General features: G+C 42.2%; 1 protein-coding gene across 4 annotated transcripts in view; it reads left to right on the top strand.

Annotated features, from left to right (window-relative positions):
* Positions 1–282: 282 nt before the first annotated feature.
* The window catches only part of tax1bp1a (Tax1 (human T-cell leukemia virus type I) binding protein 1a), a 20677-nt gene continuing 4102 nt past the window's right edge, over positions 283–16857 (top strand). For all 4 annotated transcript variants that reach the window (XM_034891177.1, XM_034891176.1, XM_034891178.1 and 1 more), the window contains exons 1-13: positions 283–442; positions 1801–2015; positions 5415–5517; positions 6188–6378; positions 6823–6978; positions 10110–10258; positions 10652–10742; positions 10873–11058; positions 11155–11406; positions 11519–11710; positions 11824–11896; positions 12457–12968; positions 15276–15362. In XM_034891177.1, the coding sequence (XP_034747068.1) occupies positions 1827–2015; positions 5415–5517; positions 6188–6378; positions 6823–6978; positions 10110–10258; positions 10652–10742; positions 10873–11058; positions 11155–11406; positions 11519–11710; positions 11824–11896; positions 12457–12968; positions 15276–15362 (2181 nt within the window). In that variant the 5' untranslated portion in view covers positions 283–442; positions 1801–1826. The remainder of the gene's footprint in view (positions 443–1800; positions 2016–5414; positions 5518–6187; positions 6379–6822; positions 6979–10109; positions 10259–10651; positions 10743–10872; positions 11059–11154; positions 11407–11518; positions 11711–11823; positions 11897–12456; positions 12969–15275; positions 15363–16857) is intronic.

The following is a 16857-nucleotide window of genomic DNA, read 5'->3' as shown; positions in this document are numbered from 1 at the left end:
ATGATATTGCTAAGATAAGTTAACCTCAATAGGACACGAGTGTCAGTTTTGTTTTATGTCGTCTTGTGTTTGGAGCTGTGTTAATTGTAAAATGTGGTATTATATCCCTGTTTCCTGTTGTGCTGTTGTAAATCAGAAGGAATATAAATATATGATTTAAGGATAGAGAATTGGTTGTTGATTTTTAAAGTTCTCTCAAATATCAATCCCCCCCCCCCCCCCCCCCCCCCCCCCCCCCCCCCCCCCCCCCCCCCCCCCCCCCCCCCCGCATCCTCAGCATCATTGGTACTCCTCAGCATCCCGGAAGTTCAGCATCATCTGCTCTTTCAGGAAGAGACGCATCATCGTCAGAGCTTTGTCAACAACGGGGACAGTGGCTAAAACATCGGCCTGCCTGGCGGAAACCCACTCTTCTTGTGCAAGTGGAATTCATGTAAAACGGGTACTGTTTCATTTTCAAGCTAATGTTCGTGGCATGTGTCAGCGAGCTCGCGTTAGCTGACCGACGAGGACAATGTTTAGCTAGCTAGCTAGCGAGTGACTTGACACGACATGGCCTGTTCACAAGCTCTTGTTAGCTGCCTAGCGACCGAAAATAAGATTATCCTCTGACTAACCGAGGTGATTCTACACGGCTTAGCTGTAACGTTACATGAGCTTTTTCGATTAAAATGGACTAGGTGTTGGTTACCATGACTCACTATACAGTGGTTGGTTAGCAGAATTGAGAATCGGTTATGACTTAATCACTGTCACATTCATATCTTCGTCAGAAGGTGGGTTTATTGGAAAAGTAGAGCACGAAGGTTTGTTGTTTTAGCTGTATTCTCATCAAGGAAAAGATGAATTGCTGAAGCGGTAGCATCACGTACTAATAGCTAGCTAGCTAGCTAGCTACCCCTTCACACCTGTTCTTCCTCCACTCTTGACCACAACTAAAGGCTCAGTTTGAACAGTTGAGTCGACTGCCTTGCTGTAAAGTAATTAGTCAGAGTAGTGTCTTGGTAGATGGGTATACTGTGGCTTCCAACCCCCTTAACTACATCAGTTATGTTAGTAGTAAGGAGAGCTCTAATTTAGTGTTGTATTTTTGTATAAAGTTGTTTGATTTGCAAGAGACAACTTTGAAAGAATGGTCAAATTGGTGCTGTAGAGATATCTTTACTTTTAGTAATGCGTCAGGCTCCAAACCCTGGATACTGTACGTAGGCAGGGCTCGACAGTGCAAGTGTGAAAAAGCTCCTCCAGAGCCTCAGACGACACATTATACCACTGTTAGACCTTACCGTAGTAGTTCTTTCTTGCTTGTAAATGAATTGGCTTTGAAAAGTAAAATGGAATTCCCTGTTAAGTACAATACCGTAATACCACAATATTTAAATATAAAGATGACTAAAATCAGTTGTTCTGGTGGCAGCACTAAAGGCAAGTTATGAAACAAAAGTATCTTTGTGTAATTATGGATTTGGCTACATAAATAAATTGTTTTTCAATTGGTTGCAGGGTTTTCTTCTGCAAGATGGACACTGAGGCCCGGTGGTTCTTTTAAGTTGAGTCAACTATATTTAAACAGCACAAAAAGCGCAAAGTTGCCATAGAGGGCTTTTAAACTGCACAGCACCTGCCACCCTCTCCCTAGATCCTCTTTTTATATTGTAATGTGTTAAATACCTTCATTTCCATTAATTTTTTTTTGTGTCTTTTTGTTGTGTGCAGGACTGAAAGGAAGCCTTATACCTTTCCTCCACTGTACTGTTTGGAATGCTGAACTTTTCTGTCCTCTGCTCTTTTGTCTTACAGACAAATGAAGTGAGCAACAGGATACAATGTCATCGTTCCAGGTGGTGGACTCCTCGCCGGGCAGCAGCGTCAGCATCATGGAAACGTCCAACTTTGCCCATGTGATCTTCCAGAACGTGGGAAAGAGTTTCCTGCCCCAGGCGCCCCTGGAGTGTTGCTACACCCTGACTTCTTACATCACTCCCCACCCCAAAGACTGGGTGGGCATCTTCAAGGTACCTCACACACACCACAGCAGCTTTTACTCACTCACCATGCTTCAAAGACATCGTCAAAAAAAATCAATTAAGGCCCAGACTTTTATCAATTTGAATGATTTAAGAGATATTTAGAAGGAACCATTGTCAGCCCATTACAGTGTTTGTTCAATGGATTATGTGTTATGGTTTTATTAATTGGCCATAGGTTTGCAGTTGTTGTATCAACACATACAGTATATCCGCCGTGACACCAATGGTTCACCTCTTCACTACATGCCTAAAACCTCTAAAAGCTTTGGTGTGGTTGTTCTGCATGCTGAAAGAGGAAGAGTGTACGGGGGGGCTGGTTGCAGAAGGTCTCGCTGGGGGGCGAACATTTGGTGCTCTTTATGAACCACTCTGATTCTTATTAGGACCTCTTTTCCCCACACTTCACTTGTTCGCTCCCCTCTGTCTTTCCATCAGTCTTTTCTCTACTTCCTGCTAAACAACCACCCCCTCCGCTCTTTTATCAAAGCCATCAAATCTCACACGTAATTAGCAGGAAATGTGTACTAGGAAACTTAATGTCTCGTAAAGTCAAAAGACAAACATTTTATTGTTGTTTAAGAACTGACTTCAAATCTACCAGCTCAATTAAAAAGGAATAAAGACGCTGTGTTTATATGGAAAAAACAGTCAATTGGAAAATGTAATTGTTGTAATCCGCGCTAATGAAACCTGTTTGATGGTGCTTCATGTCAGAGAACAAGCAGACCGCGCTTCTTTAATCATTTTGATGTACATCTGTCTTTTTGTGTATTCATAGAGAAATGTATCTATTTAATTTTGCTAAAATCTGTGTGTGTATATATTTTTATATATATATATATATATATATATATATATATATATGTGTGTGTGTTTGTGTGTGTGTGTATATATTTTTATATATATATATATATATATGTGTGTGTGTGTTTGTGTGTGTAAATGTGTGTGTGTGTACAGTATATGTATGTACGTATGTGTGTGTGTGTGTGTGTGTGTGTATATGTGTGTATATATATATATATATATATGTGTGTATATAAAAACACTGTTTGTGTACATATAAATATATATATATATATACATACATACATACACATATATATATGTGTGTATACACGTGTGAATGTAATATTAGTTATATAATGAGCCATTCAACTTTTGTTTTGTTTTTGGTTTGGTTTTTGTCAGTGGGGCATGTAACAAGAGGTCTGTGTGCTTTTACAAGTAACACTTTGATTGTATAGAAAATGAACTCATGCCACTGCGTAATGAAATATCTTATGTCTTGGCTAGAAGTTTGCTAGAACTCTACTGTAAAAACCAACAGGTTTGGGGGATAAAAAAAAATCCGATTTGATTTTCACACTGATGATATTGTGGCATGTGGTCTTTTTGCCTCCCAGAGGTGATCCCTTTGTGCGGAGATGACTCAGGGACAGAGTGTTTTCTCCCTCTTACCTTTCATATCTATAGGCGTTACCTGTTTCAGACTGAGCAATTAAACAGACTTGCTGTGAGGATGACTCAGACTGCACTGACATGCTGTGTTCATTTGAGTTGTGCACAGACACCCCCTAGTGGCTGGAAATGTTATTGGTACATTAATACGGATCCTTGTGTAACAAACTTGCTCCTAGGTGGTGGTGCACTCAAACAGTACTCACATGCAGTGTGTACACACAGTAAACATCAACCGTGTACACTCTAATCAAGCTAGGGAATTTTTTTTTAATTTTTTTTTTTTTAGCATGGTACTACTTGTTCCACACATGATACATTGAACATATTTGTTTTCCGGTAAAAACTTGGTTTAGTTATGGTTGCGTTCAATATTTGAATCCCGCATGAACACACATACAAAGCCCCCTAAAAAAAAAAAAAAAGCCCTGGGGTGGCTTTTGGTTGTGGCATGTTTGTTGGGTCGGCCGGGAGAAACCCGTTGTGTGAGTGTATAATTAAAGTGTCATCAGGCTGTTCCCTCACACCTTGGCTGAATGATTGATAGCTGCTTTGCCTGTGATTATTTTATAACATCACTCCTGTGTTGGAATGCCTCACCATACCTGACCAAACGTCAGTCAACTTCACTCTGCAATTAGCAAAATTATTTATGTCTGTTCTCTTAAGCAAACATGTGAGCACACAAGCAAGCTTGGCAGGTGTCCCAACACAGCCTAACCTCTCACTGAGATACCTTTTGGAGGTGGAAAGAATGTTCTTGGCCCAGGTCTCCACACTGGCAATTACCATTTGTTTGGAGTAACATTATACTGAGTGTAATGGGTTGATAAGCCCCACGCTGCAATTATTTATCATTCAACAGCATTATCTAACCTGAAATTTTGACAAATGTTTTGAGTAGCTCCGTTGATTTACTGTTGATAGTTTGAGCGTCACAACGCTCTCTCAGGTATTGGCCCATTCTTATTTTCTTTTTTTTTTAAGTTAAATAAATTGATTGATTGTTGTTTATTCAAATATTAAACTGCAGAAATGTTTTTTTATGTGAACGTGGTAAAACGTTACTAGCATGTTATTATTTCATTTTTGAAATAAGGTTTTGTGCATACTATAATTTCCAGTAGACCATTGTCGACCAACAGCCCAACCTGTAATAAATGATTACTATACGGCTGCCGAGAAACTTTTTTCTTGTCCCACCGAGCCACGGGGGGGTTGAGTTATCCACAGCTAGTATCCAAAGTGTAGTTGTGTAATGTCACAAAAACGCATCGCACATGTGAGTTGAAACGAGGTGTGTGTGTGTGCGTAAGCGGCCCAGACATATTTACGACACAGGACCTGAGTTATGATGTTCACAACTCCCTTTCATCATCTGTCACCTAACAACACATGAAATCCATGGAATTACATCTCCCTTGCCGTTTTGTGTTCAATTTTCACCTTTACTTTCTTCGTTCTTATCCCCTTCCCCCTTCTAATATCCACTTAGGCTGTTCGGTCTCATAATTCTGTGCATGTGTTTGTACACACACACACACACACACTCACACAAAGCTCCATACACCCCTGCCTTCCCACCCTATTCTCACACCTTCACTGCTCCTCTTTTTTTGTGAGCCCAAACGGGGAAGGAACTGAGGGGAAGGAGAGAGGAGGAGGAGGAGGAGGTGTGTAGAGGAATAAGGGGGCATGGTTTTAAATGTTTCCATTCTTGCCTTAAACATTCTGTGTAATCTTCCAGATTTCTTCACTCAGTGTGTTTTTGAAGTCTAATGATTTGTGAAGAACATTTGTGAAATTTGTAATTTTCTTTCCAACTACATATTTGTAGTAGTACATTAATAGTACATATTAATGTCGGGTAGGGATATATTTTAAGTTGTGGATCCATATTTTTGGTGCTATTTATTTCCCTAGGTGGGTTGGAGCACAGCCAGAGACTACTACACCTTCCTTTGGTCTCCTATGCCCGAAGACTACGAACCAGGGAGTACTGTGCACAGGGCTGTAGTGTTTCAAGGTACACACACACACTCACTCACACACACACTATGTAAACTGCTATACAGACTAAGGATATTCCAAAGTAACTCCTCCATTTTACGGCGTATATAAAAACCAGGACTTTTATTTAATAAGGGAACACAACCGCAAACGGCGGCCTGGGACCTGAGAACCTCTCAAACCACACACACACACACACACACACAGGTTGAGGGCCTGCTAACTGGTTTTAGTGGGCCTGGAACGGTCAGATATTACACAGTGAAAATATGAGAGTGTGTTGTGGTGTGTCAGTAGTCAGTAAAACCGGTTGGCTGCCGGATGTTCTGGATGTACTCCTCTGTCCCACAAAACCAGACCTAACGTCAAGATGTGCTCCAGTGAGCTCACAGTCTAGCTTAAAACTGCTTGAAATATAAGCATGTACTCTGTACAGTAAATGATGGAAATATTAAATGTTTTTAGAAAAGTGTGCTCTTTCCGGTGTGCTGTGTGAAACTGGCATATCTCGCTTGTTTTTATACATTGTAGTATCTTTTCATTTTGAAGGAGAACAGTTCTAGATATTGTTGAAATGTTTTGGCCAGGCCTACTTCCCGCTTAAATGAAATAAGTGCTACGTGATTTAATGAATGTGAACAAAAACGAAAAACTAAACGGGAACGCAAACTCTTATCTCTTTGTAGGTTATTATGTTCCTAAATCTGATGGAGAGTTCTACCAGTTTTGTTATGTCACACATGTTGGTGACATCAGAGGCGCCAGTACGCCCTTCCAGTTCAGGTCAGCCACACCCACAGACGAGCTTCTGACTGTTACCGAAGACGACAGCAACTCAGACATACTGGTCGTCACCACCAAGACTGGACTTCTGGAGGTACGCTACACGAGATGAAGATATTTATTTTGCTATTTTCCACTTTTTTTCTGGGTCTTAGCCCCCATTAAAGGGTCCTACAGCAGGGCACTAGATCCCTACCAGATCCTGAGGTTGTGTTCTGTACTTGAATGTGACCTCTGACCTCACTGAGTAGAGTAAATCCCTCTTCTGGCATTTATAAACTACTACACAATTGTCCTTCAAGACATTTATAGATACATCGCACAATATATTACACCACACAAATCTAATGTTATCTAAAACTCAATTCAATTTCATTTCTGCATTTCACTACATTTTTCTGGGGTTTTCAAAATGACACTAACCCAAGACTCCCATTAAAACGACAAAACTAAGTGACTTGAACACCATAATCTTCACCAAGCTAGTACCATTCTCGCCTTCTTTCTATTTACCGTAAACTTCCTTTCTGCCTGGCAGCATGTGGAGGAGGCGCAGCAGGAGCGCAGGGAGCTGCTGAAGGCCGTGCGTCTCCTCCAGGAGGAGAAACAGCAGCTGCAGGAGGAGCAGAAACGACTGGCCAGGGAGAGGGAGCAAGAGAGGGAGACGTGCTGCCTGCTGCGGACACACAACCAGGTTAGGGTGGTGCCAGCGAGTTATGCTTCTTTTGCACGCAATGCACAGCAGTATAGATATAGCAGCTATGGTTAATGAATGCATTTACACAATCAAATAAATGATTAATATTACTAATCAAAAGTTATATGCGCCACTCCGCTTTTCGTCCAAATCCCAAGGCCACAGTCGCAGATACTGTTGCTTTCATTTCAGATGACTTAATTTGTCTTTTAACAATCCAAAAACATGGCAACATTTCTGAGTCTAACGTGAGGGGGAAGATTGTGCCAATGCCCCATTTCACACACAATCCTACATGCTTGCTCAAGTAAACCCCATCCATATCATCATCATCATCATCATCATCATCATCATCATCATCATCATCATCTAGTTAACCTTCATAGTTCCAAAAATGATCGCTCAAAAAAATTAAAAAGTTATTGATTTATGAGTCAAAACTAAAAATACATTTTTTCAATAATTCAGCAAATTGGGAAAAAATGTACTTATACTTTTTTCATACTTTAGGTAAGGTTCAGTGTGTTTGCACGTGTGTATTTGAATATAAATGTTTGAATAGACGGACAGTCTCTCTTTGCACACACGTGTGGAGCCGGTTCCTCACCAGTGATCACAGGTCCGAAAACCTTAAAGGCTAAACATTCATGAATAATCTCTATCCATGTTTGAGAGACACACTGTGTGTGTTTGTGTCCCTGTGTGTGTGCATGTATGTGTGTGCGCACGCACCAGTCTTTCTCTCTCTCTTTAACGACTTGACTCAGTGGGCCAGAACGGAATTGGGTCGCAGTTTTCTTGGGCATCTGGCGTCAGGGACGATGCCATCGCAACCACAGAGTTAACAAACATGACGTCAAACACACACACACACACACACACACACACACACACACACACACACACACACACACGCTCATACGCATGCAAAGACTGCCACCCCCCCCTTCACTCTCACACTCACATTCAGGTTGCAAACCACAGGGCCCCTCTAATGTGCATTCACACATGCACAAGCGTACACACACAAACACACTCATTATGCCACCAGCTTGCAAACCCTTTTAGTCTGTGTGTGGAATGAGAGGAGGGTAGTCCGCAAAACCGCCTGCCTGAAAAAAGAGCCCTTCCCAGCCTCAGGGACAAACACCACTCAGTCACGCGATTCAGTGGCCACTACTTTCTCACTGTCTGTTTTCTATCTGTCTGTCTGTCTTCCTGTCTCTCTTCCTGTCTTCCTGTCTGTCTGTCTGTCTGTCTGTCTGTCTCTGTCTTTGTCTTTCCCAATTTTCAAAGTTTTTGTTTTGGAGTTTGTTTATTGAAATTATAAAATATTAATGGTTTTGCTATAGCAAGGTGAGGAAAGATACAGTACATTTGGGAACATTATTCATAATTCAACAAAAACCTATACTGAAAGTTAACTTCTACCTCAATTCCATCTACTTTTTACTTCATTCCTTCCCCACTCACTCACTCCCTCACTCACTCACTCACTCACTCACTCACTCACTCACCAGAGTCAGATTTCAGATGTTTGTATTTTATGGGTTGCTCATAATTATAAGCAATATCTTGCCACATGTCTAAAAACAGTCAACTCAATGAAAGCAGAGAGAGGGGTGACAGAAGGAGGGAGAAGAGAAACACTGAAACTTGCCACAAGATTTGTGAGTTTGAATCTAGTCTCATATCGCCCCCTAGTGTAGCTCTCTGGTCTAGGCTCAGAGTAAGAGCAGGCTGCTTTGAGTTAGTCTGCTGCTCTTTTTTACGAAGGACAAAATCGCCATAAATTACGTGGTAATACACACACACTCTGTTATTACCATGCTGCTTTTCATTCAACAGGCATGTCCATCTGTAGATATACGACTTGTGTGAGTAGGTGTGTGTCTCTTTTGTAGAGCATTTACAGTAGGTGCGTTAGCTCATACCAAGCTGTCGAAAATATACTGAGTTTAACATGAAAACATAAGTACATATTTTGTGGCTGCTAATTTTACGAGTACACTTTTTATAAGGTCTTTATGCACTGCTAAAGTGCTTCTCAAACGCCAGCCGTAAAAATCATACAGTAATCTACGCAGAGCCAAGCCCAGAGGGAGACAGGCCTGAGTAGGCATTGGTGTGTGTTTGAGCACTCTGTCCTTTTTTGAATGAACTATCTGCCTTCCATATCTCTTTGAATGTGAAGCTGTGTTCGACTTTCTGTAACTGTGTGTGTGCGTGCGCGCGTTCGTGTGCGTGTGCACGCAAATGAGTATGTAGGTGTGTGTCAGCGTGACAAATTGAAAGGAGGGTGTGTGCAGAGGAATGTTGTTCTGTCACAACCAATATTGGCGGTGGATGATTTACCGTCCTTTACTGCTGATTAGCAGCATGTTCAAACAAGGCATTTCCTCAGCCGTCACACCACACAGAGAAAAAAGACCTTTCATATGATCCGTTGTGCTCCACCAGGCAATTGTTTTAAAGAATTCATTGATACTAGCAAGCATTTGTTCAAAAACCTCTGTCACTGAGTTGGTGTTCTGCATCCATCAAAAGGCTGATATCAGTCATGATGTTATGTATGCATGGTGATTTGTGATTGATAAGATAAGACTGATCCCCAGGGGGAGGAATTCACATGTCACTGATGGACTTGAAGCAGGCTATATTTAAAAAGAATGAAAAAAAACAAAAACTAATTGAAACAAGATTTAAAAGCTCCATTGTATAATATTATAAAGCTTTAGACATATACATGAATTTGAATATTTGCAAAATGTTATATAGATGTGAGAAATTAAAGTCCGGGAGTGCAAATCTTAAATATTTTAGACAAGAACCAAGTTTTGTAAAGTAGTAGACTACTTGTTGTAGGTGTACCCAAAAAAGGGCCAACGGAGTGTAGTTACAAATGATAAATGATACACAACATATAACAGCTCCTTTATGTGCAACACGACTGTCGTACGTCACAGTAATACTATATGAAATATCAGTGATCAATCAGAAGTGTTTCATAAGTCCCTGACTTTGTTAAGCATCAATTCTCCTCTGCCAAGTTCCAGTTGCTGATTCAGCCGCTGTGATTGGCTGTAGCGCCTGTCACTGTGATCCACAGAGGCTTCTATGTCCCGCAGGAGCTGCTGCGCTCGTCGCAGGGCCTGTCAGAAGAGAGGGAGGACGTGAGGAGGAGGCTATCAGAGGCCATGGACCGGGTCCGCCAGCTGGAGGAGGACTTGCTGGGAGTCACCCAGAGAGGTCTGCAAAAGGAGACTGAGCTCGATTGGTGAGTGGAGAATGCTCACACGTGACCATCAATCATTCAAACTTATCCTTTTCTGTGAGGACGTGACTGTTTGAGGAGTATTCCTTGCCTGTCTTCTGCTTCCTCAACATCTTCATTGTTCCAATTGTCTACATTGTGTACACAAAATTAATGCAAGGCACAAATCAGCCTCAAAATAGTTTTTCCTCCCCACCCCCTTAAAACAGATTTGACTGTCATCCACTGGGCCGTGATTAATAGTTTGAGAACCTACACACATGTTATATCATTAGACATTCTTGTTATTACTAAAACAGCACGAATGGCATTGAGAATTAGTAGAATATAATGATGTGGGTGGATTGGTTTGAGGATGAAGCTGTCAAAACTTAATTTCATAATTTAATGCCACAGTCTGCGTGACCGTCTGAAGAAGCTGACAGCAGAGAGAGACAGCCTGGAGAGCCTGCTGAAGAATGAGAAAGATGAGAGAGACCTCTACAAGGTGGGAGACAGCTCGTCATCGCTGAAAGGCTGGATAAATGAAAAGGTGCATTTTGCCGAACAAAGCCCGTGTGATTCCGTCTTTATTTTGACTTTTGCACTTTTCTCTGTCTCTGTTGTCACATCTGTAGGCCCACCTGCGCAGCACCGAGCTGGAGAACACTAAGTTGAGCGCAGAGCTGCAGATGCTGAAGGCGGTGGAGCTGAATCGAGAGGTGACCATTGCCCAGTTCCAGGAAGAGCTGGACAGACTCAGGCTCTGCGTTGCACAGCGGGACAGCCTGGAGAAAGAGCTTCTGGCACACAAGGCTGACAAGGTAGTGGTGGTCGTACCCAGATGTCTGTGTCTGTATGGTAAAATCAGTTAATCTGTACATATCATTAAGGTATAATTTCCCTCGACGGGTTTTTAGGCAGATCTGGCCCGTGTGCGTGAGGAGCTCCGTCAGGCAGAGGAGCAGCTTCAGGCCTCCCGGCAGCAGGCCTCGCTGCTGGCCTCGGAGCTCCGCGACTCAGCCAGCGCCCGTGACCACACCATGACCGAGCTGTACCGCGCCCGCTTGGAAGCTGACAAGCTACGTGCCAGTCTAGCCGATGCTCAGGCCGAGTGCCAACGCATGGAGAGCCAGCTAGACCGCATGAGGAGCACTGCACAGAAGGAAGTGGTCTGTGTCCATCTTCTATTTTTCTTTCTATTCCAGGAGGACTGAGGCAAGTTTGAAGCAAGACATGGAAAAAGGTTTTTGAAAATGTCTTCTGTATTTCCTTTCCTCCCAGTGTGTCGGGACCAGTGGGGAGATGACGCCCAGCATGATGGTGGTGTCAGAGGCAGAGGCCGAGCTGCAGAGAGAGGTGGAGGAGCTGAAGCTGCGTCTTCACATGGCGGCTGAGCACTACAAGGAGAAGTACCGGGAGTGTCAGCGCCTCCGCAGGCAGGTGGCCAAACTGAACATAACTGAGTCACAGGGGGTGAGTACTGTATAGTTACAAAAAGAAATATTACATGAAGGCCAGTTTATGACTAAAGCAGAAGGAACAACATGTTGTTGATACTTTCAAAAAAATATTTTTTTTTTATGCAGGAGCCAAAGAGAAATGCATCGACCGAGACAACACAGGAGCCACTGACCCCTAGTCCCGAGTCCCCCACAGCAGGTACACATTCAACGTCTACCGGTCAAAAGTTTGGGGTCACTTAGAAATTTCCATTGCACTCTATTAGAGTGACAGAATACCAGCTGAGATCAATTGCATTGTTTTTTTTCAGATTACATTATGTGCTTCTTTTTTATATATATATATATATATATATATATATATATATATATATATATATATATATATATATATATATATATATATATATATATATATATATATATAAATGAGACACACTAACATGCACATCTTAAAACAACAGGTTAATGCAGATTCTTTAAAAAATGTCTGTTTAAAAAAAAGATTTTTCCTTGACAATGTAGAAAGTAAATAAACATAAAAGGGCCTGCGTACACAATAGTGATTACACCAAACATGTCAATTGCAGTGTTGCTTTGTCCTGTTTTTTATTAGCATTGTTAAAAGATGCTTTTGTAATTTGATTGGATTGAAATATCCGTAACTAGAGATTCTATTCAAGTGCTAATACCAGAATCAACAACTGTCCTGCTGACTATGCATGATCTTTGTTCTCACTTACTTTTGTGTTTTTACAGGGAATATAGCTACTGCAGTCCTACAAGAAGCCGCTGAGATGATAATCACACCGGAACCTAACAACAAGGAATCCACACACACTGATGGATACATTAGCACAGCGAGGGAAGAAAGGCAGAGAGAGAAAATGCCAAAGGAGAGGGCCGAGGTGGAGGCCGAGGGGGAAGAAAACCAAGAGGACAGGGAGAGAGTAGACAAAGAAAAAGAGGAGAAGGACAGTCTGCCGGAGGAGAGCCTGAGGATGACGAGCTGGGTGGAGGTAGAGAACGAGAGGCAGAGTGCCGAAGCGAAGAGTGAGGCGGAAATGGCAGGGAAGGCCGAGGAAGTGAGGAATGTTGTGGAACACGAGATGCTGCTTGAGGTGGAGGGGAGGAGCATGGGGGAGGCAGAGAAGGCACAGACTCGCTCGGTGGAGGAGGAGCTGGCAATGATGGAGGAGAAGTGGAGGCAGCAGTGTGCAATCAACGAGACGCTCAAACAGCGGCTGGCCAACGAGGAGGAACGATTCAGAGTAAGACACACAAACATAGACCCCATATTAGGGATCAGTGCTCTCCCATTGGTCAGAGGCTGAAGCAAGGCAGCTACTTAGTTATTTTGTCCTGTATTTATCTTTGATCTTTAACATACGTCTGACCCATTTTATAAATACATTTTGGTGTAACCGAAACGCACAATAGCAGTTACCGTCTACTCAGATGTTTATGGACACCGTGTTCTAAGGGTGTATCTTTGGCCCTTTGGACATTCTTTCATGTCAAATAAAATGTCACAAAATAGTAATGAATGCTAATTCTAAGTCCCCAATATCCAAAATCCCATCTTCAAGTAGGTTTTTATGTCCAAACTACAGGGCAACACTCAAATATTACATTTACATCAATCAAAGAAAAGCAGCAAGACCTCACATTTGAGAGGCTGAAACCAGCGAAACGTTTGGCTTTTGTTCCTTAATTTTTCTTGATAAATTACCTGAACATTAATAACCAGTATTGAATACTTTTATATTTGATTATGAGGCAATTGTTACAAAACATTCTAAAAAAAGGAGAGAGTGTAAAGCTGGCAGCACTCAGATACACTAACGAATTGTTAGCCACTATTGTGTTAATTGGGTTATACAGCAACAATTACACTTGGTACACAGGTTAGCAAATGGTCATAACAGTTTACATGAGCATGCATCAACCAGAGTAACCGAGTTACTCCATGCCACACATGAGCCAGTGTGTGTGGTATGTGTGTGTGATTCAATACGAGCACTTGAGCTTATCAACGTGGGCCTGTTGCATTTTGCGTGCGAACGTTTGCCAAAGTACCTACTGGCATTTAAACTCCATGAGTGAGTGTGTGTTTATCGGCGCTGTAAATAAAGCTCTCCGCTGTCTTTGATAGAGTCTCCTGTCTGAGGCGAGTGCCCCGGGCCCCGAGCTGCTCTTAATGGCCCCGGAGACTGACAAGACAGGCAGCCGCAAAGCACCATGCTTTACGGCTGTTTACATCAGCCACCCAGAGGATGGGCCCAGGGAGAGGACTAGACAGAGAGTGAGGGGTTGGAGGGGGCCACAGAAACCCACTGCAGAATCCCTTCACCTGAACTTAACCCTCTAATGCCACGCAGTAAATTTATGAAAGAGGGAGAGGGCAAGAGAGGACAGAAAGAGATAAAAGAGAATGACGGGGAAAGCCAAAGAAGCAGACTGAATTTAAGAGTGAAAAAAGTAGGACAGACAGACACAAAGCAGAAAAAGAAAGCACGGGAAGGGAAGGGGATATGGAACCTTTGTGATGGGATAAAATGAGAGAAGAGCAGGCAACTAGCCATGTAAACTATCCCACAGGGTCAGTCCTGCTAGAACGCAAGAGATTTACTACAATCCCCTGGTCCGCTCCAGTCCGCCCTGTGCACAGACTGTGTGTCTGTGGCTCTAGCTGTGTGCTTTTACTGTAAGCACCCACACATTTGACGCCGATCCAGGTTAAATAAAACTCAACCGACCAAATATTTAGTTCACTTGCTTTCCTTGAATCCTCTTTATCGGTTAACACAAATGGAGTGAAAATAAAGGGAAAGAGTTCATATGAGATGCGCCCTTTTCATCAACTCTGGGAGAATCCTGTCACCAGTTATGGTAGTTTGTTATTTTTGGAGCTGAAGCCATTTGTCAGTGTATAGATAATTAGTCAACAGCTATTCTGATGTTTGATTAATTGTGTTTAAGCATTTTTAAGCCAAAAAAAAAAATAGATGAATATATGACAAGAATATATGCCTTTGGGCATCACACTTTATAACTCCTACCTCTGAGTGTATGACACAAAACACACTTAGAGGTTAAAACTGGACAATGTTATCTGTTTTTGTGCAATGCTAACTGCTACTATTACTATTATTATTATTATTATTATTATAACTTTTCACCATTGCAACCCCTTATAATGTTAATTATGTAAATACTGTATCATAATATTCCTTTAACTATGTAAATATCCACACTCCTTAGATTTCTTTATTTATATTTCTACTATTTGTGCAACTGCAACAGAGTTTCCCCTCGGGGATCAATAAAGTATTTCTGATTCTGATCAGATAGTTGACAGTAGACAGATTACTAGAGTGAGAGATGGGGGGGGGGGGGGGGGGGGGGGGATTGACGGAACAATGGTTGCATGCCTTTAGCACAATGATTGGCGTCTAAAAAACAATGGAACATACCTTCTCCAACTTCCAATGTTATATATTCCATTTGATGTTATTTGACGTACAGGTAATATCCGTCTGTGCTGCGTTTTTATCAACTCTTTCCCCTGTCTGTAGGTGCACATGGCAGAGCGAGCCAGCGAGGTGACAGAGCTGAAGCGAAACCTGGCCCAGGCCCTCAGAGACAAAGAGCAACTACAGGAGGTAAAGCAGTCACGTCATGTACACACTAGACAGCAGGGGCGTTCAGTTATCAGTTAAAGAGGTCCAGATACTAAAATTAGCTCCCGGCAAAGGACCGAACCTCGTAGTGTCTAAATTGCTTTCCTGTCATGTTGGCAATATGTATTGTCAGTTTTCCGAGTAGGGTACTTTTAATATAGACAAATTGAATTAAATTGAATTTCTAGCACAATTTCAAGTAAAAACAAAACAAGATAGAATCTTAAATAAATAAAAAATGCATCCGTTATTATAAAAGCTGCATAAAGAGCTTAGAGCGGCTCCTTTTCTCTTTGTTTTTACTCTTTTTACCTTTTTTTCTACTCCCCTTTCTATTGAGAGAAATGGGCCTGTGACTGCCCTGCCAGTAGTTTGAATCTTGAATGGCGTGAAAGTGCGTTTCTCATACATATACTGTATGTAGGGGCTCATTGGTGAGCCTGGAACACAGCCAGAAAGTAGCCAGGTTAACGTTGTTTTATGGTTGTGCGGAGACTCCACGCAGAGCTTTCCCCGTAGCCTACGTAAGTGGCCGGATGTTTATACTTGTGCGCTGGTGTGTGCGTCGAGCCGGCCTGTGTGGCGATTAGAATCATAGGGAGAGAAACAAAGTGTCTCCCCTGTTTTTTTCTGACCACGGTGGGAAATCTGTTGCAGGAAAAGTTGACCCTTTCCTTGATTTCATGTTGTTTATGGAGAAGGAGAACCAGGGAGAGTAACATTTTTCGACAGGTGCACGTCAGGCTACGGCGTGGAGACCGGCGTAGACGCAGAGGGGTCTGCGGGGGAACGCCCTCGATTCTACGCACATCCGATAAAATGGCCTTCAGTTGCTTCATGCTGTCATCTCTCACACCTCTCAGATGATGTTATTCTCTCAAGCGATATACCTACACACAGTTTAGTAAATTTATTGCCATAACAACTGGTTTAGCTGCACTCGTGCCCTATAGCTGCAGATATTGGACAAAAAAAAAACAAGGCTCCATGTGGATTATTATGGATTATCATTAATTACTCAGAAATTGGTCCCAGGTTTGGATTGAACCACCACTTGGCCAGGGTCCAGACCACAGTCTGCATTTGGTGATCCGGTTATACAGTGTAAGCTTTATAAACACGACCGGTTATTTCCAGTACAGTAGTGTAACTTTCATCTGCTTTCAAACTACAGATACTACTGACGGTAGAAATCTCCTCTGTAGATAATGTAGGCTCTCCACTAAAGTCCATAGCAATATCATCACATTCAATTGTGAGCGTTTTAGTGCAGTGTCTGAACTCATCCCTGTAGATTTCCCTTCCCTTCTCCATACCTCCCACTAATTAATACATCTAAACTTGCTTCTTTCGCCCATCGGTACAGTGCCATTAGACAGTGCAAATGCCACGCGACATGTCTGTTTAACCTTCCCAACCCTGGTTTAAATGTTAAACCTGATAGCTGTGCACTAATGAAGTCGTCAAGAGAGGGGGT

The sequence above is a fragment of the Etheostoma cragini genome, chromosome 14, assembly GCF_013103735.1.
Source record: "Etheostoma cragini isolate CJK2018 chromosome 14, CSU_Ecrag_1.0, whole genome shotgun sequence".
In the NCBI taxonomy this organism is placed as follows: domain Eukaryota; kingdom Metazoa; phylum Chordata; class Actinopteri; order Perciformes; family Percidae; genus Etheostoma; species Etheostoma cragini.
Note: the sequence above shows the minus strand (reverse complement) of the source record. Positions and strands in the feature narration are given on the sequence as shown.